The sequence below is a fragment of the Martes martes genome (assembly GCF_963455335.1).
Source record: "Martes martes genome assembly, chromosome: 15".
Classification (NCBI taxonomy): domain Eukaryota; kingdom Metazoa; phylum Chordata; class Mammalia; order Carnivora; family Mustelidae; genus Martes; species Martes martes.
Window position 1 is genome coordinate 36802003 of NC_137903.1, and position 27955 is coordinate 36829957.

The window sequence follows — 27955 nt, forward strand, 5'->3', positions numbered from 1 at the left end:
ATTGTGGTAATTTTTATCACATGTACATTCTAGGTCACTATTGTTTTTTTGAGTTCTGTCTAATCTGCTGAGTAATCCATTCACTGAGTTTCTAATCTTACTTATAATATTTTTTAATTTCTAGATGTTCTGTTCGGTTCTTTTGCATATCTGCTTAGTCAGTTTTGATAGACTACTGAAAGAATATTCCATATATTCAATTTATCTCTTTATGCACATGTAACACATTTATTGTAGTTCCTTTATCCAGTAACTCTAATATCTGCAGTCATTGCAGATCTAATTCTATAGTTTGCTTCTGCCATCTCTCACTCATGGGGCTTGTTTAGCAGTTTGTGGTTGGGAAATCATTTTCTTTGGAACATACTTGTGGAAAATTTTTGAGACGGGGTTTAAAATGGATTCTTCTAGAGACATTTTGCATTTGCTTTTGCTAAATGTCTGAAGATCTTACTAACCTGATACACTTTAATTTCTGATTTGGGATTTTTCAGGCCAGACAATTCATATAAATTTAGTCCCCAAACCAACTTTAGTGTAGGCCTGTGATTAGGGATTCTCAGGGACGACTTTTTGGGTATCTTTACTTTTCATTCAGCTAAGGATGAGGTAGGCATGTTTTTCTTTGATCATCCTCTTCCTCAACAAGACACAAGACAGGAGTGTTTGTTTTTTTTTTCTACTTCACACAATGATGGGTTTCCCTGGCAGGGGTCTGGCTTTATCTCCTGTGACTGAAGCCTGGGCCTTAGGCATATGCCAGCTCCTTCATACGCACTTATACTCTTAGATTGTGGCTTTCTCATTATTTCTGGTCTCTGAGGAATTTTCTCACTTCCTTGCCACCTCAGAATTAAATTTTTAAAGATATTTTAAAAAAATACTTGGTCCAGCAATTTTAAAAGTACTGCACTGGGAGGAATTTCCTTGAACATCAAATTTGCCATGTGTTGCTTTGAGTTAGTTGTTAAGCAGTGAAGTGGATTATGTTTCATTATACAGTTGTTTTTATGACTTTTACTTAGAGTTCCTTTTCTAAAGAATTGGAACATTAATCACTTGAAATTAGGTTGGCCTTCAACCTAATGGGCACTGTTTCAAATGGATTCCTGTCTCAGAAGCACAGAATAACATCGTATTTTTATATCACAGTTAAGAATATTACAAGTAATAATGAAATCCTACTTAAGAGTTCACGGTCCTTATTATCCTAACTGTCCTAACTTCTTTCAAAATACAAATTCACATTCCATTTTATTCACAGATAAATAGATTTAGAGTTTAGAAATGTCAAGATTAAGATAATTCTGTGTCCTTTTTAATCTTCAGAGGCATAATTCTCTTTCAACAACTCTGAAGTGAGACTGAAGTGTTATCTGCCACCTGTCATAATTCTAATTGGCCCCTTTTTAATTTTCCTAAAAAACTTTGCGCTTCATAAGTTAACAGCTTTTCTGTTTTATAAGCCCTTTATTGCTGAGGGAAAATATATTCTATCTTGAAGCAAACAAGAATAGTTTAGAGTCTAATTTTTTCATTTGTTTATAGTCCTCTGGGCTAGAAACCAAACATTTTATTGAGTGGATATATCAAGGATACATTATGTTGTCTATCCCCCAGTTGGTGTGTGCTGTGTGTGTTTCTGTGTGTGTGTGTACTTGTGCATAATGTAATTGGTTAGAAGTATATTTAAGGTGTACTTAGTGTAGCAGATTCTTCCAGTAATAGGCTTTCTTTGGTTTATACATAATGACCTATTACTCTGTCTTTATTCTTCTAGGGTAATACTGAGCAGCCTGTCCAAACCAGCAAGATTGGACTTGGAAGGAGAGAGTATCAGAGTTTACAACACCGCCATCATTCTCAGCGTTCTAAGTGCCGTCCCCCTAAGGGCATGTATTTAACCCAGGAAGATGTGGTAGCTGTTTCCTGTAGTCCCAATGCAGCCAACACCATCCTGCGGCAACTGGACATGGAGCTGATCTCTTTAAAGCGTCAGGTAGTCTATAAAAATCACATTTTTAATAATTCTGTCTATTCTGTTCATCCCGTTTTTAAAACCTCAGTAAACTAAGTTTTCTACGGATTTTCTCAGCTACCCACTTACATAAGCTCTACTCTTTAAAATTTACTTGGTTTCCAAATTCAAAGATGCCTCTGTCTGTTCTAAATTTGAATCCCAGCATTGTTACTGGGTAAGCTCTGTGATATTGGGAAATAATAGAATTTCTCTGAGCTTCAGTTTTATATCTATGAAATTAAGGATAAAATACTCATACTTCTCTTGCAGGTTGTTAGGAGTTGGTTGAGATGTTACTGGCAGATTGTTGAGCTGGGTCTGGCACATTTTGAATGCTCAGTGAATGATGGCTGCTCTCTTCATCCTCCTCATTATCACCAATAGTAGCTGCCGTGGTATTATAAATATATCATCATCATAATCAGGTTAATCATGGTTAAGAGTCAAGATCTAGTTTCAGTGAATATAAATTTTAACCTTAGCTACATTGTCTAGTACCTTGGGGGAGCTGGTTAACTCTTCTTCTTTTTTTTTTAATTTTTGTTTATTTTTAAATTTCTTTTTAGTGTCTGGTTAATTCTTCTTAACTCAGCTTCCTCATCTTGAAATGTAGATAATATTATGATGCTTGGGAGAAATTAAACAGGATAATATATAAAAAGTGCTTATGACAGTGCATAGCACATAGTAAGTACTCAGCTAATGGTTGCTCTTTGGTCTCTGGCCTTTTTACTCATTTTTTCCCCCCTCATTTTCAGAAACAGATAGGTTTCTGTTGTTTTCCCTATCCCATTTTGACCTAGTAACTCTTCTAAGTCTGTGCTTTCTTGGTCTGTATCAAGCAGTCTTACACTATATGCCAGTGACTTCTGAATCTACTTCTCAGGCTGTGACTTTTCTCCCAAGTTCTGTATTGCTGTATCTCTAGCTACCTGCTAGGCATCTCATCTTACCCCTAAAAGACGGTTTTTCTCTGTTCCCTGTCTGTTGAAACATGAGAATCCGCTTTGATTTATCCCTTATTATCACATCCCCCAACACACAAATCCAAGTAGTAAACTAGTTATGTAAGTTTACCTGAGATATTTTATTTAAATTAGTCCCCTTATTTTTAATCCCATCCCTACTATCTTTGTTCAGGTCTTTATAACCTCTTATCTGACAACTGTCTTGTGGCTTCTCCTTGCTGTTCATTTTCGCTATAGCTCCATGCTACACATTGTTGTCTGTGTTATCTTCTTAAAATACTGGTATGATCAAAATCATTCATTTTGAAGCTCTCCATTATTTTCTACTTGTCTTTAGCAGGTTACAACAGAGATAGATAGGAATTGATCAAAAGGTCTTGTTAAATTTAAAATTTGTTGTGAGTTAAGAAACCACTGAAGGATTTTAGAGAGAGGTGTAACATCGTCTTATTTATATTTTCAACTGTATTCCTTTGCATTTTTTATTTTAGTAGTTGCTGTAGGGATTACAGTATGCATCTTCAGCCTACCATATCATCCTTGCTTAGGTATTACAATGTTATCCTTAGAGTTAATATTGTACTACTTTATATAAAATGTAAGAATCCTGCAGTAGTATAGTATGGGATCAAGATAGTTTTTCTCTATCCCAAACATTCTTATTTCTCTATTTCTTGACCCTGGTTATTCACCCAAACAGCTCTTAAATTTCTCTTTTCTTATCCAGCAAACTTCTTGAATAAATACCTACCACTTAAGCTTCCTCTGCTTTCTTACCATCACATATTCTCTGACCCTTCCAGTGTAATTTCTGCCCTATACACCATCCCAGTTCTACCACTGGAAAAAGCTATCTTAAGTTTATTTATTAACCAATTGCCAGGTTTCGTGCCCTCTTCTTAGTTCTTATTTCTCTTGAATCTGTCACTGCTCATTAATATCTGACACTGACTACCACTTCTTCCTTCTTGGAATTCCTTTTCTTTGGCTTTTATGACACCAGGCTCCCTAATGTATGTAGTAGGTCTTTGAATGCTTGGCCTTTGGTTGAACAATGAATATGTGCACAATTCCCATCTTCCAAACCTGGGTTGAAGCTGGGTTAGGGGTGGCTGCAACTTTCCAGAAGATGTGGCTGTAACTTTCCAGAAGATGTGGCGGCTCTTGCCTGATCTGCTTCCGAGCTTCTTTTCTCCTGACTTTGCGTCATGCTCTGAGGTTCTGTTGCCACTGCCCTCACCACTGCAGCCGTGATCTTCCTCATGGCCACCCAGAAAATTGGAATGGGTTTAACAGGATATAGAATATTTTTCGTTTGGAATGATTCTCTTACTTGACAAAGCACTATTGGCTGTTGGTAATGTTTTCTTTGTAGCTGGCTTGGCTTTTGTAATTGGTTTACAAAGAGCATTTAGATTCTTTTAGAAACCTAAAATGAAAGCTATAGGGTTTTTCATGGGTGGCATATTTGTAATTCTTATTGGTTGGCCTTTGATAGGCATGATCTTTGAAATTTATGAATTCTTTCTCATGTTCAAGGGCTTCTTTACTATGGTCGTTGGCTTTATAGGAAGAGTGACAGTCTTTGAGTTCATCTTGAATCTATCTGGAATTTTTAGATAAAAGTTAGAGCAACAATCTGGCAGAAAGACAAGCAATTGGAGACTCATTTAAAATATTGTATTATTTATAAAGCCCTTTGAAGAATATTCAGCACAAAATTAAATTACATGAAATAGCTTATAAGGTCCTTTCAGAAGTTTAAAACGTAGAGCCTACCAGGTACCAATAGCAGTTAACCAGCAGTGAGAACCAAGTCTTCTAAGAAGTCAGTGAGCAGACTGAAGGAGGGTAATCTGTGTTATAATACATACTGAAACTCTTGAAGTCAATTTTTAGTTGTTTTTCTGCAGTGTATAAAATACAGCCAGCCTTGGAGAACTGTAGTGTCTATTTCTTTTCTTTTTCTTTTGAAGATGCAGGAACATCCATAGGCATTTGCTTTTTAGAAATGTCCGCTGAAATTGCAAAAATATTTCCAGTTGCACTGTCTCAGAAAGTCATACATGAGTTAGATTGCATGCCATTTTTGTGTATTAAAACCAAGGAGGAGCGCATGGGTGGCTCAGTGGGTTAAAGCCTCTGCCTTCGGCTCTGGTCATGATGTCAGGGTCCTGGGATCAAGCCCCACATGGGGCTCTCTGCTCAGCGGGGAGCCTGCTTCCCTTCCTCTCTCTTTGCCTGCCTCTCTGCCTACTTGTGATCTCTGTCTGTCAAATAAATAAATTTAAACAAAAAAACAAAAAAAAAAAAACCCAAGGGAAACCCAGTTTGATGAATGACTATTTTTTGTAAACATAGGGTTAAAATTTTTTAAATTGCTCAAAATTTTTTAAAATGGGGAGTAAAATGCACTCAGTTGCCTGTATCCTACTCTATCCTTAACCCTACTACTTCACTTATAGCATATTTTTATTATAATGGATCTTTTTTAAAACCTTAAACTCCTTTCTTGGTTAGTCATTTGATGTGTGACATAGTAAAGGTTTGCACTTTAAGGTTTACAAATTCTACTATTTTTTTTTTTTAAGATTTTATTTATTTATTTGACAGACAGATCACAAGTAGGCAGAGAGGCAGGCAGAGAGAGAAGGGAGGAAGCAGGCTCCCTGCTGAGCAGAGAGCCCGGTGCGGGCTCGATCCCAGAACGCTGGGATCATGACCTGAGCCGAAGGCAGCGGCTTTAACCCACTGAGCCACCCAGATGCCCCCTACTATTTTTATATCTCAGACACACCTCATATGAAGACAGTGTCCAAACTGACTCCTCTGACACCCCATCCTAGTTAACTGTTACTCCTCTGCATTCTCTGTCATGGTGATTAGCACCACATACACTCAGTTACTCAAGCCCATGGCCAGAGTTATCCTTGATTCTTCCTTCTCCCAAATTCTCCTTATCAAGTGTTTACAAACACATCTTAGTTTTTGTTTCCAGGTTGTTTCTTTTATCCATCTGTGTGCCACCTCCGTGATTACTTCATTCCTGCTATTTCATTTGAAGTCCCCAGTGTTTCTCATCTGGACTGTTAAATTAATTTTTATCTTCTTCTTTCCATTCCATTCTCCAAATTATTACTGGACTTATCATTCTAAAAGGCAGTTATGGTTACCTTGCTCCCTTGCTTAAAAATTCTTTAGGTCGAGGCACCTGGGTGGCTCAGTTAAGTGTTTCCGTTCTGATCATGATCTCAGGGTTGTGAGATTGAGGCCAACATGAGCTCCACGCTCAGCACTGAATCTGCTTGTCCCTTTCCCTCAGCTCTTCCCCGCATGTGTGCACATGCTCTCTCAAATAAATAAACAAACAAATAAATAAAATCTTTTCTTCAGTCTTTAGGCAGAATTCAAATTGTCTGTTTTGTCCCAGCATAACTGCTTTCCTGTCTTCCTACATGCTGTTCTGCCTGAAAGGCATTTCCTGCCAAACCTTGCCTACCTGCTTAATTCTTTTTAATCCTTTGAAATTAAATTTGGGTGTCATCTCCTTTGGAAAACTTACCTTATTTTCCCTATTACCCATGTGTGTTAACATGAAGACAAAATATTTGCTCTCTTTTCTCTCTTCCTCCAAGTCTACATTAGGTGTTTTAGCTTTTTTTACATTTTTATATTTATATATTTTTAATATATTTATATTTATATATTTATATAAATATATAAATATTTTTATATTTATACTTTTATATTTATCTCCCCACTAATCTGTGAAATCCTTAAGGAATTTATGTTTTTACCTTTTATCTTTGTGTGTATAACATGGTTGGCCAACTAACTACATTTGAATCAACCTAGATTTTTACATTTTAGCTGTGTTAAGATCTCTGAGAAAAAAAATTCACAAGTCACTTTATAAATATTTGATTGTCCATACTGGAGGGGAAAAAAAAAAGCAAACCAAGAAAAACATGTAAACAAATGAAGAAACAAAAATCTTAATCCTTAATATTCTAGGTAAAGATTAATAATATTTCTAGTAGAATGATAGTTAAACACTTGGCATGGTTCACATTCAGGTTCTGCTGCATCTGTCTATAGCGTAGGGAAAGTTTCTTGACTTCTCTGTGCCCTGTCTTCCTTATCTGTAAAATGGGTACAGTAAAAGTAGATTCAGTTCTGCTATAATGCTTATTTTGAAAACATGAATTTGTTCCAACACAATTAATATACTAGGGAACAATTTGAATATAATGTGAATTTTGCATTTGTTTATATTTTATTTTTATCAGTGGAAAACTGACCTAGCTGAGTATATATCCAAACACTTCAGATGTGTATCAGTTCTCTCAATTCACTATATGTTATTAACCATACACATCTATAGCTGGTGTTAAAATTTTTCATTTGATTTCAAATAACCCTTCTCCTACCATTTCCCAGTAACTCACATGATACAACTATTTGACACTTCTATAAGCAACCTGAGGTCTTTTCCAAGGTAAAGTGCCATCTTTATTGTAGCCTTTGTAAATTTCTTTATTATTTAGAATGCATAAATCTGCTATCATTTTTACGAGGTTCCTGTCTTTTTTTTATTTGTCACTGATGAAGTTTCTCAGTGTTGGGTCCCAGGCTCTGTTTCCCCATAAGTCCTGTGGTTTTTATTGTGCAATTTTGCCTAGTAGGGTGATTTTTGAGAAGGCCTATGTCAGGTTATAGCAGAACTGATTATACTTACTTAACAAAGTAGTAGTGAGAATTAAGTGATTTATTACATGTGAGGCACCAACAATGATGCTTAACCTAATAAACACCTAATGTTATCCACTCGCATCATTATTATTCTTATTGGGATAATTGTTACTTTTATCAAAACATTATAGTAATGAGCAATATTGATGGAATTTAATTCCTCTGTATACCATTTGTCTTATAACAGACATTGTTAAAAAATACTCAGATACTATAATTTGTAGACTGTTTATTGTCCTACTAGAGATATATTAGGTATACATATATAATTAGTTAATATATATAGTTTTTTGATGTGGATATTAGTTGCGTGGCCCCAAGTGTGGTAAAATATAATTGTCTGTCCTCCTGAAATAAAATTTAAGATGGATTTGGTATATATCCTTTTCACTTACTGAGTACTCATATGTTTACCTAAGAATGAGATCTGATTCATATTTTGGGTTATTCTTTTGAAGGTTCAGAATGCTAAACAAGTAAACAGTGCACTTAAACAGAAAATGGAAGGTGGAATTGAAGAATTCAAACCTCCTGAGGTATGTTATTGAAGAGTATGTGACTAAGTATGGTGAAACCTTATTCTTTGAATTATATCCAGTATTTACTATTTTTGTCACATGTGTTGCTAATACTTTGAAGATATCATAGTGTGGGTAATTTGTCATGTCTCTATTTTGTTATTTAGATAGTTTTTTGAGACTTGGCTAATGATTTAAGTGAAGTCATTTCTTTCCTGCTGTTAGCAATACATATCAAGCAAAGTAAATAGGGAAAAACAACTGTACAGGTAGGCCCAGTGCATATGAAAATGGAAGGTAATTGATGAGCAAACCAGTACATTTCTGGGTCTGCAGCAGTGTTTGCTCAAAGCCTTTTCCTACCTAAGTGAATTTGTAACACAGCAAGAAAAAGAACATAAGAAAAGGAGTTTGTTTAGCAATTTTAACAATTTTTTAATTTTAAGGTATTTGTCTTTTGACTCAGATTTTTAATGAGGATTTTAGTATGTGGACTTAATTAACATTCTTGTACTCCTGTCCCTGAAAATTTGAAATCTAAAAATGAGATATAGATTAACCATTTTCTCACTTCTTCCCTCTGTTTCCTCTGAAACCTAATATATATTTGATATTTGTGATGATTATAGGAGTACTTAAATGCCTGTAATTCCAATCAAGTCTTTTCACAGAAGCTCCTATTGTAAATCTTTTCTCTTGTTTCTTTTTTTTAAGACTTGTATGCTATGCTTCATATCTTGGACTTGCCTTTTTTATGTATTTAATAATCAAATAATCCTTATTTGGTCCTAATGGGATGTCCCCCCCAATCACAAGTTGCTTGAAATATCTACAAATGAAATATGCGTGAGGGGCTTGGGGGGAAGGCAGCAAGGTTGCGGGGAGGGCTTCAGAACGAATGCACCAGATGTTGTCTCACTCATTAGAATCTTTCAGAAAGGAAGAATCCTTAGGAATAAAGTTGTTCTTGGGTTTTTTTGTTTTGTTTTGTTTTGAATGGTCTCTTTCAAGAAGGTTAGATAACGAGAAAGAATGAAATATACATAGACTAATATACCATCTCATTCCAAACCCACAAGTAAACTGACAAACATTCAAGTGACTTTTTTTTAAGTGACATTTTTATTTATTGAACGATAGTAATACAAAGAATACTACTTTATATTATTGTAACAAAAATTATTTTAAATTTTATATTAAAATTATTTAATTTCATATCTATGCATTAAGATGCATAAAATCCAAAAGCTTTAAATGCCTGTAATTTTGTAACTTAAAAAATTAAATTAAAAAATTATATTAGAGATTAAAAATAGGGGAATACCATAAAGAACTTTATGTCAATAAATTCAAAAATTTAAACAAAACTTAGAAATTTGTAGGAAAATGTATCTTCCCAAAATTGTCTTAAGAAGGAAAGCCTGATAAATTTATAGTCATTAAATAAAATGAAGGAACAGTTAACATTTTTTTCATAAGAAAAAACTAGGCCCAGACAGTTTTACCAAAAAAGTCTACCAAATTTTCAAGGAAGCAATGATTCTAACCTCAAATTTTCCAAAAAAACGGAAGGATAGCTTTACTCATTAACATTACATAAAAGTAAGACATAAAAGTGCAATAACATAACTGTATGGTATCTCATTTGATGCTCATAGATGAAGCAAATACTATTTTACATGAAAAATCTATCTGGGCCTCAGGTTAACTGGCTTGATCAACATCAAATCTAATAAATAGTGAGATTTTTTTTTTTTAAGATTTTTTTTTTTTTTTTTTATTTGACAGAGAAAGAGATCACAAGTAGGCAGAGAGGCAGGTAGAGAGGAGGAAGCAGGCTCCCTGCTGAGCAGAGAGCCCGATGCGGGGCTCGATCCCAGGACCCTGAGATCATGACCTGAGCCAAAGGCAGAGGCTTAACCCACTGAGCCACCCAGGCGCCCCAATAGTGAGATTTTGACTATATTTCACAGTCTTAGAATCTAGATGGAGTCCAAGATTCATATCCTGCTGACTCTTACTTTTGTAAATTTTCATTTAATAGCAAAATTGTGTATTATTTCTCACATTTAAATGCGGTTTGGGGTTAGAGTTATCAGACATATATTACATCTTTTGAGTTTTTCTAAAAATAATGATCCAAATGAAACAACCAGAATCTTAACACTCTACCATCCATATGCTGAAGTTTGAATATTAGTTTGAGGTTGACTTATTGAACTCATATGACTCGAAAAATATCTGTAGGTTTATTATCTAGAAAACAGGATATATTTATATTTATCATGTCATATCTGTTGCTTTGCAGGGAAAAATAACCTGAATAGATCTATTTCAAAATACTAAATTATCAATCTTAGTAAAGACCTTGAAAAATCATGTAATCGATCACCTTTTCTTTAGATTAGATAGAATTTCTACCTAATATGTAATAAAAGAAATTTCATTAACCATTAGAACAATAGGCTACTAAGTGGTGTAACTCAACTGAAAGTAAACAGGTACTAAGATGCTTTACTTACTCTTTTGGTTGTATTTGTTCTTTTCACTTAGGAAAAAAATTGGTGAAGAAAGTTTATTCACTCCCATAAGTATTGTTCACTTATTTCATGTAAGGCACTGTTTTAGGCACTATGGGAAATTTGGATAGATTTTTCCATCTGCCTTAAAAAAAACTGTCTAGATATTATAAGACAAACTGATTAAAGTTGTGTGATAGATTTATAAAATTTATAAAATTTATAAATTTATAAAATTTAAAAGCTACAGGAAAACAAGTGGTGATTACTCATTCTTGTTAGGATAATCAGGGAAGATTTCCTAACGGGGGATGTTTCAGCTGAGGTTTGAAGGATGAGTAGGAGTTTTGTACATACAAAAAGGGGAACAAAGGAAATAATATGAACAATGGTTTGGTATTGAACAATACATTCAAAATACATATAAATTCTGTGAAGGAGAAAATCAGTCAAGGGGCATTCCCTGAGCACTTACATGCGCATTGTGGTGCTGATTACCACTGTGAATTTAGTGGAGGTGTAAAACAGTTTTCTTTCATGAAGAGTATTGTCTACTTAGGAAGGCAAAGTTGGACGCTGAGGAGGAATGAACTTGGTAAATGAGAGATGTTAACAGGATTGAGTTCAACAGGGACTTATGATAGAAATCAGTGGGCAAGGGCTAAAGTGTGAAAGTCTGAGAGCTAGGAAGAGAAGTTTTCCTTTTAAATTAGTTCAAATGTGAAGACCCTGTAGTTTCTTCCAGACAGGAAGGATATAATGGGAATTTTTAATTTTAGGAAGGTTATCCTGGCAGTATTATACAGGCTAAATTGGAAACTTTACAGCTGCTAAAATACTAAGGATGTGAGTGATAAAGTAAGTGGTAAAAGGCATTTTGGGTACAGTCAGGTGTTAGTTGTAGGAGTGGACAGCAAGTGATAAATCCAAAGAACATTGCAAAATAGAAAATAATATATCTATTTGAAAGTATGTAAGAGTGTTGTGGGGAGTGGTGGCCTGTGGGGTTATGCTTTGATTTGTTTTGGTTGGAAGTAGGAAGGAGACGAGGGACAAGGAGATTAATGAAACCAGGAAGGAAGAAACTAAAAAAGGAGTGCTTTTTGGAGCTAGAAATTTCCCTATCTTTTGATGTTTTCATGCATAGGTAGGTGACATCCTTTCATTAAGGATGTTGGATGGAAGGTTTAACTTGGTATCCTTTTCTAATTCTTTCAACTCAAAGATAGTGTGAATCTACTACTGACAAAAGTGGGAAAGATGAGAGGACTAATTTAGTAGGGAAAGGATGAAGTAAAGATGCCGAATTCACGAGGATGTCATTGTTCTAAAAGGCTCTTTGGGGCCTTTCATATTATTAGTTTTATAACTGTTATATATTGGATCATTTTAGTTTAGATTAGTATTTCATTATGATAAAAAGAACAGTATTTCCATCTGGGGTTTGCTGTAGAAAAATGTTCTCAGTCATACTACCTAGCTAACCATAACAACTACACAATTCTAAATTCCGAGATACATCCTAGTTGTCCATTTTGTAAGTTAGACAAATCTCTACCAAAGTTTCTTGGGTTTAAAAGAGAATAGAAAAATCAGTAACTTGAAGGAATCTTACGTATTTAAAAAATTTTGACCCCATTTCACCTTCAGTCTTCCCTTTCTTCCACTGCTTCTGTTTTGTCATACGGACTCTAATTCAGTGCAGTTTCAACACTCCTCCCTGCATTTTTCCACTGAAGCTGCTGCTTAAAGGCTAACAGTGCTGCTAATGATCAAATTCCACAGCTCTAATTCATATTTCTTGCCTTTTTCTCAGCCTTGACATAGAGGACAACCTCTCTCTCTACCTTTATTTTTTGAGAGGGGATGTCCTTTGTAACTATTATGTTCCCTTTTCAGCTGTAGTTTTCCTTTCTATATGTAAATGTAAGCATTCTCCAAGTTTTTATCCTCAAAATTCACTTCTCTTCTCTTTGGAAACATACAAGCTCATCACTTCACTATACTAAAATTGTATCATATGTACATTTAAATGGCACAAACGCAACTGCAGATATTCAGCCAAGTATAAAGGAGTTATGTTTAGTAATAGCAAGTAGAGTAGAGCTGACAATCCTTTTTTTTTTTTTTTTTTTTTTTTTTTTATGATTTTATTTATTTGACAGACAGAGATCACAAGTAGGCAGAGAGGGAGGCAGAGAGAGAGGGGGAAGTAGGCTCCCTGCTGAGCAGAGAGACCGACGCGGGGCTCGATCCCACGACCCTAGGATCATGACCTGAGCTGAAGGCAGAGGCTTTAACCCACCGAGCCACCCAGGTGCCCCAGAGCTGACAATCCTGCCTCAACTCCCATTTATCAAATATTTCCTTGCAGAGCAAGGTGATAGAGGCCAGAACTGTGAATCCACTATTTCTTTAGAAGGCTTTAGCTTCCATAGGCCTCCTGTGCGAGCAGTCTCCTTGACTTGAAATTCTAGTATTTAAATATGTATTTGTTTTTCATTCAGTACTACCCTAAATTTCAACCAAAGCTTCATCTGGGATTAACTGAAAGACTTGGTCCATTTCAGTGCTGGAGGGATATCTGGCATGTGAACTGACTGAGCAATCGTGTGCCTGTGTCCATGACCACCTTTGTAAGAACATTGCAATAGTAATTTGGAATTTAAAACAATTTTTTTTTAATTCATAGGCAGATTTTAGAACTTTATATGTAAGATATGACTCCATTGTTTTCCCTCATAAACATTTCCAAACCCTCAAAAGCTGTGTTTGCATAGATGAATCTATTTTAGCCTCAGTTGGATCCTGAGCTCCACCTGAATGACCTCATTGTCAGTGAATCCCAGGTTACCATCATCATCTCAGTCTTGCCTTCCTGCACCTCCCCAATTAGCATTTCATAATGTCTTAGGTCCTTAACAGCACCACTCTTCTTCCAGCTCTCCAGGCTTAAAGTCTTATTCTGATCAGAACCCTACTCTTCTCCCTCTGTTCCCTCCCCCCAGAAATCTATTGCTTATTAAATTTAGTGTGAACTCATTGACCTTGATATTTACTGACCTTCCAAAAGTGGTCCTTACATACTTAACTAAACTATCACCAACTTTCCAGACGTTATTTATCACTTCTTCCTAATTGTTGATCCTGTTGTTGCCTGTACATGGTGTGTCTTCTCCTGGTCTTTGCATTTCAGAACTTATCATGTTCTTTAACCCACCTCGGTGTCTGTCCCTTCCAGCTGGCCCTCTTCCCTGGTCTAGTCATTGTAACTTTTTCCTCTCATCTTTGAATCCGCAGTATACTCTGAACTTTTAATTTTATTAATAGCTATTTGCGTTTATCCTGTCTCTTAATTTGCTTATAAGCCGATAAGTTTTCATAGTGCATGTTACTTTTATTTTTTTTAAAGATTTTATTTGTTTGACAGAGATCACAAGTAGGCAGAGAGAAGGGGAAGCAGGCTCCCTGCTGAGCTGAGAGCCTGATGTGGGGCTTGATCCCAGGACCCCAAGACCACAACCCAAGCCGAAGGCAGAGGCTTAACCCACTGAGCCACCCAGGCACCCCTAACTGCTTCTTTGTAGCCTGTAGCCCCCTCTTTTTCTTTACCTTTTTAATGTTCATTTGCATTTTGCTTCACTGCTGTTATTCTCAAGTTGAGTTTTATCCACTGTCTGCCTGGCCTTGCCTTGCTCTCTTCTTAATATCATCATCTGGTATTTGGTGCTTTCTGCTTTAGGTTTTTTCCTCATTTATCCCGTCTTTTTAAAAACTTTTTCCTTTCTTCTCTAATAATTTTTTTTCTAATTTTGAATTTTTGTTTTATTCTTTCTTCTGAATACTTACTTTCTATACCTCTTCCCTCTGGTGAGAAAGTGGATATTCCTAGAACCTCTGTGTACTGTAGAATCTTTTATTACTAAGACCATAAGTGAGATAAGACCTAAACACTTGTTCTCAAAGGAAGTCTTTCTTTCTGTTTTGCCCAGCCTATCTGTGTATTACACCAGGCAAATTTATCTGGGCACTTTCTTTTGTAAACCTCTGTAGGCTGGTAAACTTACTTCTGTCCCTCCTTCTACTGCCAGTGGTCCTTGCACTAATCAGTGGTTATACACTAATGAAATTTGATTTGGTGTTTAATATTGTAGTTTTACCATAGTGAAAGTCTTAAACTTAGGATTTTTTTAAACAAAAATATTGGGAGAAATGTGGGGAGACCTTAGGGAGAAAAATCTATTCTTAATAGTGGGTCACTTTCTGCTTCAGAAATTTAGAGAAATATTTTAGGAATTAGGACTGAGCTACAGTTCTGTATTAATTTATAACACTGGTTTTGGTGGAGTAAGGTTAGGTTTAATCAAAATGTGAAGAGAAGAAATTTTAGAGCAAGTCACAGATCTCTCTAAAGAAGATAAAGTCTCTTGAATGTTTAAAACTAGGCTAAATTTAACACTTGCCATGTGTGATAGGAACATTGTAGTTGGAAAATGGATGACTAATAAATTTTCTCAGTTTTAATGCTTCTAACCTGAGTATAAATGTGAATGTTTTTCATTCTCCCAAACTGGTACATTTCCCTTTCATTATCTTTTTTGTGTGGGTAAAAGGTAACTCAGAACGTACTTTTAAATCCTTATTAAAAACAGGATCTTTGTAAATCAGAATTTTAGTAATCTCATGTCTTGGTGAAAAGTTATGATTTGGTGGAAAGTTAAACAAAAATAAGCACTTTGGAAAAATGTCTGTCTTCATATCCTCATTAGGAAACTTCTCTTTAATTTTGTAGTCAAATCAGAAAATTAATGCCCGTTGGACCACAGAGGAGCAGCTTCTAGCAGTGCAAGGTATATTAAAGATAAGCAGTTATTATTGTTAATTATTTAACTTGTCATGAAAGGTGACTTCCATAGTTCTTCCCTTCATTTAGAAATGGATCAAGAAAGGGCACTTGTGTTTACCACCAAGTCCTGAAAACCAGGAATTCTGTTTTGTTCTTGTGGGTGTGGCTTTACTGAGCCTATATACATTTTGGGTCCTGTACAGCACGTAACACATTCTCAGCCTTAACAATGATGGTGATGACAAGCTCGAACAAGTCATATGGTCTCTGTGTGCCTTTGCTTCAGTTTTCCTGCAGTTGGGTTCATTCTTACTATATTAGTCATTGATAACCCTCATCATTAAAAGCATAAACTATTACGTGTTTCTGGTTTATCCAGTTGTTCTGTATAATAGTGTTTCTCTGTATGATAAATGTCAGGTACTGAAAATATTAATGATATACTTAACTTTCAGTGTATCTTAAGATGTGCCACTGAATGCTTAGAAACTTGGCTTTAAAAATAAATACATATATATTTATCTTATATATATATATATATAATAAGAGAGTTAAGAGATACACTGAAAAATATACATAAAGCCTTTTAAATGCACTAATATAACTAGAATGCTTTGTTGAATTATATGGCAGAGCACTTTGTAGATTGGATTTTCTCATGTTTAAATTACTTAAGGAAGGGCCAACTTTATATTTTTTATTCACTGTTGTAGTTATTTTTGTTTTTTGTTGTTTTTTCTTTCCCATTCAAGATAAACTATCTGCAGGACTGATCATGTAATTATAAGTTTGGTCTACAATTTGGTTTTTCCTGCCTGAGCTCTCCTTGTGTTGAGTACTAATAGCTTTTTTTTATCTAGTTAACCTAGATATATAGTAGGTCATATATATAGTAGGTTATAGTAGTTAACTATAAGTGAGTTGGGCCCCTGTGAAACATATAAGTATACTTTGAAAAATATTTCTAATTATTCAAACACAGAGAATATACTTAACTCAAAAAGGATGTGCAGGTTATCATTTGGATGTGAAATAATGTAATTAAAGATTGATTAATAGAGGACTCGGCAGTTTGGACTAGAGTGAGTGAGAATTACCCTACCAGTGTGATTAGAAACTGTCACAGGACAATGCCAACAGAATGATGGCAGCCTTCTTGTTGGCCTGTACAGCCCAAAACAGTCATTTCATGAACAGAATAAATACTTAATCCTATGGTAGCAGGGTGGTGGAGTGTGCATTGAGCACATCTGTAATTGTGGAACTGTTTAAGAATGAGAACAAAGTTTAATTAGTTTATAATCAGTAATAGCTATTCTAAAATTAGTAACTGTTTAAAATTTAGAGTAAAAAATGAGCAAGGGTGCCTGGCTGGCCTAGCTGGTAGAGCGTGTGACTGGATCTGAGTCATGAGTCATGAGTACAAGCTCCCTGTTAATAAAAACAACAACAACAACAAAACAACTGGTATTTTCAGGGTCTGTTTCATATTGATTTAGATCTATGACTTTGAGCTCTAACATAGTTATTTGGGGAAGCATTGCTTTTACAGGTGTAACGCCTGTGTTTCTGTCCATCCTTGTGTGTGTGTGTGTAGCCTGATTTCCAGTATTTCAGTTGCATAAAAGTTAGCATATCAATCTTGTACTCTAATATGAAAATTATCCCAGTGAAATGATTTTCTGGAGAGACTCATTTAGGAAAATCTAGGCTAATGTTTCTAGAGCATTCAGGATTGTTCTGCAGCACTACCATGGAATCTTACGCCTGGGTCGAATATTATGCTGAACTGCATTCAGGGGAAGGGACAATGGCAAGATTTACATGTATAATTTGAGCTGTATGTGTGGACATTATCTCAGTTTATAAATATTAAAAGAATATTTATGGATATAATCAAACATTTCCTCCCTGTTGAGATATATTCAATATTCTTATGCACCTTTAGAAAGTAATTTGTACAGAAATATGCGTGGTCTTTGGATTTTGAAGGTACTTTCTTGACATGTTACTGTCTTTATTTTAACTCTTCACTTTGGGTGTTTTAGGGTTTTTCTGTGTTGGTTTTTTTTTTTCTTTACTTCTGGGAAGGGGGTTCATTACATAAAATAAAACGATATAGAGCTATTTGTGTCCAAAATAGTTATTTTAGGGAAAACTAAAAAGTGCCATTTTTGCTAATGGGCTCACACATTTATATAATTCTCAGAAGTGTGTCTTATAAACAGTATAATCCTATAGTAATGTCACATGTACCTGAATCTCAGTGTGGTTAAGGGACATAACTGCAGTTTTTATTTTAACATGTAGTTTGCTGTCCAGAAATACCTATCTTAGCGGGCAGTGGTGTTTTTTTTTTTTTTTTTTTTAAGATTTTATTTATTTGCCAGAGAGAGAGAGAGAGTACACTCAAGCAGGCCGAGAGGCAGGCAGAGGCAGCGAGAGAAGCAGGTTCCCTGACGAACAAGGAGCCCGATGCGGGACTCGATCCCAGGAGCCTGGGATCATGACCCAAGCCGAAGGCAGCGGCTTAACCAACTGAGCCACCCAGGCGTCCCTGTTTTTTTTTTTTCTTCTCTTTAATCTTTATTTGTGATAAGCTTTATATGGTATTATTATCACTGTTTCAGTTTTACAGAACGGTAGATCATGTAAGTTTTGATATTAACATTTTAGTTTATAAGCACTTTATATTTAAGACATATTCTGTATATATTCTGATTTAACACTCATTTGTTAAATGCCTTTTTAAATCTTGCTCATAGTTGACTACTGAGTGACCTGAAGAGAGAAAAACAAACTAATGACACTCTAAGTGTCATTAGTGACACTTACAATTTTACTATTAAACTTTTTTATTGTAACTCTTTTAAAACCACATACATATATTAGGATCATTTCCTAGGGCTCAAATATATATATTTCCCCCCTTTTTTCCCCATCTACTTAATACTGTTGTTAACTAAATACTACCATTTAAATAATAACTATTTAAATAAGTGTTATTCTAATAATAAATACTTAAATAAATAAAAAGTTATTTTTCCTTCTTTCTCCCTTATTTGGAAGGGTGGCCCAGACCAAACAGGAATGTTTGTACTTGTGTACTCTATCACTTTATTATATTAATTTTAGTTCTGAATTTTAGTTTTAGCTATGTTATAACTTCATTAACATTCTGCAAGAGTCCCCAGGTAGAATGTTATAAATGTGCCTAATTTAAACCTTTCTCTGAAAAGTACTTGTTAAGAATGGTATTTCTATACTTTCAGTAATCAGTGCCAGCCTTAAGTATCTGAGTTTTCTATTATAACAGATTGGTTAACAAGCAATTAATTATAGTCTTCAGAATATGTGTTAATGAAGATATCTCTGTTTATAGCTTGTATCATACATATATAAATATCTTTTCTAATTTGTAGTGCTTTTAGAAATTACCCTAAAATCAGTCTTGATATTCATATGATAAACATTTCTTATTTAGCAAGAATTAAGAAAAAAATTAGATTCTGGGTGTATTTTTTTCATGTAAAATGAAACAATATTTTCAAATTAATATTTTGAAAAAATAATAATACATTTAAATGATAGTAAAAAACATTGACTCTTCAAAGTTTAGAGGGGCAGAAGCCTGGTAAACAATATCTGTTTTTTGGCCTTCTCTTAAATGCATTTATTTTTTAATCATTTGTGCTAAAAAATAATACACTCTCTGATAAAATATTAGTGCTATTTTAGGGTAAATAACAAGAAACTTTTCCAGTTTTTTCAAGATATCAGCTTTAATTTTTAGTTTAGTTTTTTTTTAGTTTAGTTTTTTTCCCCATATTGTCTGCCTTCTCTTACGAAACAGTAAGTGACAGCAATACATTCAAGTCAGTTGTGCTTTCACAGTTAAATGTTACCTTCTTTTCCTGTAGTTTATACATTTCATTCATTTTTAGTTTGCAAGCCTAGAAACTCTCTTCTTTCTAATTTTATCTCATACATTAAGAAAAAAGCTAGAATGGTTCCTAAAGGAGGGGAGAAAGATTTGGCACTTGATTAAAACATGGGGATTGTAAACCAGTACATGAACAATCAAAAGGAAGTGGGAAAAAAAAAAAAAAAAGGAAGTGGAGATCAGGAGGTTCATATTTTTCCATTGAAAAAACACTCTTGCTTTAGAGAGTTTCTTCTGTTATAACAGGTATCATAAGAATGGAGACCCAGAAGTATAATTGTCAGCTCTCGGATGCACTTGCTTCATATAATTCATGATTCGAAATTTCCAGCATCTTTGTGATGGAATTTAACTTATAACAAGTATGATGGGAACACAAGACTTGGAAGAGAAAAGCTAGATATTAGAAAGAGAATATATGATTTTTACTTTTAGCCCTTACCTGGATGCACCATTCACTGTCCCACTGCTGTTGATTTTTTTTTTTACTTCAATATGAATTCTTGAAGAGATTTACAGGAGGTAGAAAGAAATGCATGTTCCCAAATGGTTTGAGTTTAAAATTAATCTCTTATTGATAGGGAAGAACCACATCTCTGGAGTTTCTCGATGTCACTGTGTTCTTATTTCAAAAATAGATTTCCTGGTTATACTAAGTACATGCTCACTTTAAGAAATACTGTTAATATGAGAAGCAGGAAACAATGTCCCCCTAAATTTTACTGCCTAGAAGCAGCTTGCCACTGTAATGTTTTTACTTTTTTGGGTGGGGGGGTAACCCCAAATCGGATTTTATTTTATTTATTTATTTTTTAAAGATATATTTATTTATTTATTTGACAGAGAGAAAGCAATCACAAGTAGGCAGAGAGGCAGGCAGGGGGGCGGGGTAAGTAGGCTCCCACCGAGCAAAGAGCCTGATGCAGGGCTCAATCCCAGGACCCTGGGATCATGACCTGAGCCAAAGGCAGAGGCTTTAACCCACTGAGCCACCCAGGCGCTCCCCAAATCAGATTTTAAAAATAACTTTTTGAACATAGCAAAAGCAGATATAGCCCTTCTATGTCAGGAAAAAAAAAAAAAGTCTACTGTTCATGTCCAGAGTTGGAAAACACCACACTACAAATGCTCCTGAAGTTAAGGTCTTACTAGCCAAATTTTTAAAAATATGAATGTGTGTTTTTTTTGTTGGGCAGGATGAAGAATACTGTTTGGGAAATGTGGGCTTTTATAAAATGTGATTTTATATTAATTCCCAAACAGAACTTTAAAAGTGTATGTTAAAGATTATAAGGTATCATCTGCCAGCATAAGAAGCCAAGTTGTTTGATTGTAACTTTCAAAATTTGACTGAAAATACTTTTTCCTCTTCCTGGGAGATTTACAGTTTAACTCTTCCAGGATTTTCTAAAATTTCATTTACTGACCTTTAAAAACTGACCTTTTGCCCCAAGCTGAGAAGTTTAATTTAAAACCATGGTTCAAATGGACCTAACCCTTTTATTACATCTTCAGGAAGAGAAAGAGATTTAATCACTATGTTGATTCTCAGCCTTGCTGATAAAGCAATCAGATGGCCTTACTTACTATAAATTATGAAAAACAGTAGACCACCCTTCTTGCAGGTACAAATTGGAACTAAAGTAAGCTCTGATGTCCTGGGTTGTTAAAGTGAGTTGCTCTGCATTGCTACCCCTGCTAGGTTTTCCTCCAGAAGCCTAGCTAGGGATTCTGAAAGAGCTGTTCCAGTTAAGTCTTCAGTTGGTATTTCACTAGAATTTACCTAGTTATCAGCCACAGTATAGAATTAAGAATTCCACCTTCTAAACAAAGTATGCTGTTGAACCAGCATCATGGGAAGTGTGAAGGTGATAAAGAAGTTAGCTATATGTGACTCTTGTGGTTTGGGGAAGAAAAGTAAATCCTATTTCCTGAGCACTTCCTGTGCACTGAGCATTATATTTCATAGGACAGTACTTCCCAACTTTTCTCACCTCATGGCATACAGAAAAAATTACGAAATTTGTCACAACACACTGGGGCAAATGGATGAGACTGCTCTTGTCCAGAAACAACTGTCAAGGAACTCTAGCTATTCCAGACCCTGCCCCGCCACCCTGCAGGCTGAGCACATTAACATCCCCGAAGCCCTGCTTGTTCTTGGGACACCAGTGGGATCCTCAACCAGACGACAGAAGTCTGCAGTATGGTCTGACCCTTGAGATTTTACCAAGTAGTTTATATGGCATTCATGAGTTAATGATAAACATACCTGGGTGACTCAGAATCTAGGTGACTTAGGAAAAAATCCTTGACATTCAGAGTGTCTGGGAAAACTAAAGTTCCTATAGGAAGTAGTTTATATTTGGGGGTCTGTAATTCCGGAAGTGCAACAATGTTGGTAACAAGATAAAGTCCCTTAAACAAGAGAAAATAAAATGGAATCAGACATGGGGACAACTTACTGGTAGGTTTTGTAATATATTTTACTAAACAAATAGGTGTTCTGAGGATTGTAATGTCTTCGTATTTGGAGTCCATCTTAATGTGATTTCTTGCTATAATAGAGAAGAACTAATCTTAGATTTATTTGAAGTTTTCATTTCCAAACTCATGTATTCAGTAGATTTGGTCATTTCTAGAATATAAATTACATATTCCTTGTAAAAAATTGTACATTGATAGTACTCTGTGTCTGATTTCTTTTTTTTTTTTTTTAAGATTTTATTTATTTATTTGTCAGAGAGAGAGAGAGGGAGAGAGAGCGAACAAGCACAGGCAGGCAGAGTGGCAGGCAGAGGCAGAGGGAGAAGCAGGATCCCTGCTGAGCAAGGAGCCCGATGTGGGACTCGATCCCAGGATGCTGGGATCATGACCTGAGCCAAAGGCAGCCGCTCAACCAACTGAGCCACCCAGGAGTCCCAGTACTCTGTGTCTGATTTCTAATTAGGAGTTATTTTTCAGTGCAGCAATCTCAAATGAGTTGTTATTTTTTTCCAGAATATAAGTAGTAGAGAAGTACTTGAATATATAGCAATAATTCCTGATATGAAATAACCTTGGGTTTTTATTGCAGATATGGAATTAGTGGAACCTGGTCATCCTTAGAATTTTTACTCAGTTACGGAGTTTGAACTGAAAACCAGCTTATGGATTTAAAAAGAACTTATGTTGCTAAATGATGTAAATAATGTGTCATAATTTATTATCATGCATATGTCTTTCCTTTTGAGAACAGAGCAGATGAGCACAGTTTACAGACCCCAAACTCTGTATTAAAAATCATTATAGCTTAGTGTCAAACCTCCTGCCCAAAATGCTCTTTAAGATAAAAGCACTCCCCATCGTCAAGCCTGGCTAGTTGAATATAAGCAAGAGATACTCATTCGCAAATTCTCTGTATAAAATAAAGGCAGAAATTAAAAACAAGAATTTTGTCATATCATGATGATGCTTTAAGGTAATTGGGTATCTGTAAGACATGAATCTAGCATTTCTCCTGAGGTGTTAACATACCCTTATATTATTCTCTCATCTATGATTGTATACATATTGAATTTATTTAAATTCCCATGATTCTGTTTGCTTAGGTTATATTATAGACTTTAGTGTCATAAGTATCATTTTTTTTCCTTTCTCATCTCTAATTAATGACTGTTTTCTGGTATTTTAAACAGTTATGAAATTATAAAGTCAAAACTTTTGACACCTTCTATATTTTGAGTTAAATGATGAGTTAGTGAACGTCCTTTTAGAATTCCCTTAAGAGCAGTTTATTATCCATCTGATCATATAAAATCATTCCAAATTCTGTAGTATAATTGACTATCTCAGGTTCATAAATCAAATATCAATCTTTCATTCCAATAAAATTTCCATTATAAAAAGGTTCTCAAATAACTGAATGTACAGTCATTAAATTTAAGGTAGTGATGATAAACACAAGTACATGTAGTAACTACTGTAACCTTACTCTTAAGGCTATAAAGTACAGCTATGACTCCTCCTCATACACAGTCTTTGAAATGGTTCGAGGAGTTGAAATCCAACTAACTCTGAAAAATAGTTTCCCTTTTTTTGCCCAATCACATTGTCATCATTCTCTTTTTTATGTTTCAATTCTTACCTCATTTCTATTCATTGGTGCCCTGATGAGATTAGGCAAGAAAACCAATTGAAGCTGGTATTAAGACCAAAATTATGATGCTTTTCTTAATGGGGGAACTCTAAGACCACCCACTCAATCCATTGAGGGGATTAAACAGATGGCTCATTCCCATTCAGTTTTGTTTACAAACGGTGTTGCTCAAATTTAGGTGACTGGCTACTAGGGAAATAAATGAATGTGGAATTGAGGATGGAACAAAGAATTCAATGCTTTACAATAAATGGACTGTATTTGAGAGTTCAAGAGAGGATTGGAGAAAATAACTGAGTATGTAAAAAATGGTAAGTTTCTGATTGTTCAGTTGAAGGCAAGTGGCTGGCTCGCTGAAATGACATGATTGATAGTTTTCATCTGTGACCCTGATATCTTAGTCTCTATCTCAGAATTGAGAAATGAGCAGAGTTTATGAGAAAGGATTTTCATTGCTGGTATCTTTTGTGTGTGCATGATGTATAGTACACACAGCTCTCCTTATTGATCCTTCACAGGTGTATTATTTACTTTGCCTTCCAGGTGTCCGCAAATATGGTAAAGATTTTCAAGCTATTGCAGATGTAATTGGCAACAAGACTGTTGGCCAAGTGAAGAACTTCTTTGTAAACTACAGGCGTCGGTTTAACTTAGAGGAGGTATTGCAGGAGTGGGAAGCAGAACAAGGAACCCAGGCTTCTAATGGTGATGCTTCTACTTTAGGGGAGGAGACAAAAAGTGCTTCTAATGTGCCATCAGGGAAGAGCACTGATGAAGAAGAGGAGGTGTGTTTGTGTATGGAATTTGAGCTAATATGAGTTGAGGAATCATCATTTTGTGTGGTGTTCTGTAAGGTTAATTTGTCAGAGGACTAGCTAAATGAGCATGAAAGGTTGACAATACACTTATTCAGTGGTGCCTCTCTCGTGACTCTTAAGTCCTAATGACATGCTAAGTTCTGATCCTAGAAGAACGGAGAGTGTATTGTTCTTTCGTAGTCTTATTTTTATTTCCAGTGTTAAGCTGATTACTAATAAAGATGCCTGTTTGGTAGCTTCATTGCTTTTTCGGTTTTTGGTTTTTTGTTTTGTTTTGTTTAAAATAAAAGAAGCTTGTGCTTCCAAAAAACACTGGTGTTATGTTTTTGTTTTGTTTTGATTTGTTTTGTTTTTCCTGTGACAGCCCAAACTATATTGTATTCAGTTCATTAGGAACGCTCATCTCATACATGTATTTTTGTTTCCTCACCTCTAGGCACAGACCCCACAGGCTCCTCGGACTCTGGGTCCATCACCTCCTGCCCCATCATCCACTCCAACACCAACAGCCCCCATTGCCACTCTGAACCAGCCTCCACCACTTCTTCGTCCAACACTGCCTGCTGCCCCTGCTCTTCACCGGCAGCCTCCTCCACTCCAGCAGCAGGCTCGGTTCATCCAGCCCCGGCCAACTTTAAATCAGCCTCCACCACCTCTCATTCGCCCTGCTAATTCTCTGCCGCCCCGTCTAAACCCAAGACCAGTGTTGTCCACGGTTGGTGGTCAACAGCCACCGTCACTTATCGGAATTCAGACAGATTCACAGTCCTCATTGCACTAAAATTAAACTGGACAGAGCTACAGTAACTCTTCACCCCATCATTAGACCAGTGCTCATCAGACTGATGCAAAGGAGAACAGTCCTCCTTGATACTGAGGCTGTGAACTAGTTCTGTGGCAGGGGGCTAGCATAAGTGGATGTCTAGGACATTTTTTGGTTTGTGCAATCAAACTAAATGTTATACAACAAAAAGCCTGCAGTTAGCCTCCTTTCTAGAGTATACGTTCAGCGACATGATCTCATAAAAGGAACAAAAGGAGATTAAGTATTCTATATACTTAAGAAAGTATATAGAATTTGTTTTGTTTTGTTTTTACCGTATTTATTTTATTGAGATTCTTTATATTTCTGCCTCTTCATAGTCAAGGCTCTTAGTACAGAAATACTGACTTAGGAATTGTGAAAACTCCTTAAGTTTCTTAAGGATGTCTGACTTTTTTTTCTTCCTTAATTTAATTTTTAACAACATTTTCCTATGTTAGGAGTACAAGAATAAATAGCCTGCATTTCAGATTTTGACATATGTTCATTTAATGCATATTTAAAAAATTATAGTGCATATCCCTTTTTTCAAAATATCTTGCTTTTTTTTCTAAAGGAATTTTAATACATTCCTTTAAAAGAAAGCAATTTAATCAATTGCAAAGCAATTATATGAAACCACAAAGAATGTACTGAACCTACTAACCCTTTAACATACACCTAGTGCAAAGTCCTTGCTTAAAGGTCATTGACCTGTCATCTATAAGTAATAAGAGGATCGGCGTGATAATTTTACATACAAATTTGTTGAAGTACAATGTCTTTAAGTTCCTTGAAAATTGAGTTAATTTTGATTTTTTAAAATGCTACCTGCTTTTAACTAGTAGTTGCCTATATTTGGGGACTTTAGAAGAGACTTATATTTTGTCAGTTTCGTGGAGATAGTGATAGTTATGGAGGCATTTATTTACAATACCCTTTTTGTGTTTAGGTTCTGACATAAAATTGCCCTCATACTTATTAATATGGTCTGCATTTAATATAAAGGATGTTTTCTTGATAAATCTTTATTGTACTATTTGGATACATTGTGTATTCCTTGCAGCCGACCTGTGCTTGTGGGTATGGTTTAGGGTTAAATCATCAACACTATTTCATAAAATAAATTGAAGAATTTGTTCTGTGTTATCTAAAGATGCATCAGTATATTGTCACAACTGTGCTGTTAACTTAAAATGCTGAGACCCCTTTTTTATAAGAAGCGAAAACATCTCAAGTCTTAATTGAACACATAAATCATTAAGCACCTACAAAGAATATTTTACAAGTAATAGTATTTCAGCAATGTGTTACTAATATTTTTGATACAGCGATTTCATATTGGAATCATGACTTGTGCAAAGAGATCACTTAGATTACTATACTAGTGGAACTTAAAGCTAAATGTTTGCACATTTATATTCTCATCAGATCTAGAACTACTCACGAAATAGTCAACATCTAAGGCCCTTGATTTATGTTTCGAGAGGTCCCATATTCCCGATATTGGAAAAATAGTTCCTACCATTGGCTCTAACGCCTTAAGGAGCTATTAGATTTAAATTCATTGATTAGTTTTAATTTTGAAATTTAGAGCTCTGCTCTTCATAAGGACCTTATGTTCTGACACAAATTTTTTCCAGGGTGTGTCTTGTCTTTCTCATAGGATCATCTTAAAAAGTTCCTGCCCCTGGATTGTAACTCGATAAAAATCTGATTTAAAATTCTTAATATTCAAGAATTTATACTTATTTTTACTTTAAAAGCCACGGGGTGGGGGGCAGTTATATATCTTAAAATATCTAAAGCATTTTTTTAAAGTACTTAGATTGTCTTGCATATGTGCATACTATACGGCTTTTATTGTCTTGTCTCTTGTCAGTAGATCTTCAGTATACAGTGTGTGGGACAAGTCAGTGTGTTGGTCAGCACCAGCATCTGTCCAGCTGTTAAGTATATTATGATTCATTTAAAAATCTGTTCTATCCCAGCCATGGGCCAAGATGCTGTATCTGAGGGATGTGCTGTGATTTGATTTACATACACTAGAGCACACAGTAAAAAAAATCTGAGCTTCATTAGTAATATGACACATGTATATAGTGAGATGTCTTATTGTGTGCTTTGCATATTTTGTAAATATTTTGCACGTCATTAATTTTCTTTTTTGTTTAAGCAGTGTTTGGCCTGGAAGAGTGATATGCTTGCTGCTTAATCAAAGGATTAAAGAGTTAAAGATGTCTATGTCTTCTATTTTTATATAATTTCATGTTGTATGAAGAATTTAGGACCTCTTCACTGTGAAATTCTAAATACTGATTTTTATAAAAAAGCAAAATCTAGAGATATTTTAATAACCATTTCATCATGTCATGGTTATCATTTTTGAAAAAATCTACACCCAAGTATTTTTTTCATTACATAACTAAAAATAAATCACACTGTTGATATGCCTGGTAATATTAATGAAAAATATTTTTTCTATATTCTTTAATTCAAGTGTAATGTGGATGGAATTACAGGTAAGTTTTGATCAACACTTTTCCTTAATTAATAATCCTACAATTAAATGAGTAAAATACAATATAGAATTAAGATGAAAGAATATAAAATTCTGTCTTAATGTAGGCC

General features: G+C 35.1%; 1 protein-coding gene across 9 annotated transcripts in view; it reads left to right on the top strand.

Moving 5' to 3' along the window:
• The window catches only part of RCOR3 (REST corepressor 3), a 54575-nt gene extending 27011 nt beyond the window's left edge, over positions 1-27564 (top strand). For 4 of the 9 annotated variants that reach the window (XM_080823952.1, XM_080823951.1, XM_080823955.1 and 1 more), the window contains 5 exons: positions 1781-1999; positions 8199-8276; positions 15570-15627; positions 24248-24489; positions 24959-27564. In XM_080823952.1, the coding sequence (XP_080680078.1) occupies positions 1781-1999; positions 8199-8276; positions 15570-15627; positions 24248-24489; positions 24959-25303 (942 nt within the window). In that variant the 3' untranslated portion in view covers positions 25304-27564. Of the gene's footprint in view, positions 1-1780; positions 2000-8198; positions 8277-15569; positions 15628-23882; positions 24016-24247; positions 24764-24958 lie in introns of those variants that run through there. The other 5 variants (XM_080823954.1, XM_080823953.1, XR_013967979.1 and 2 more) reach the window with 4 other exon arrangements.
• The last annotated feature ends 391 nt before the right edge of the window (positions 27565-27955 follow it).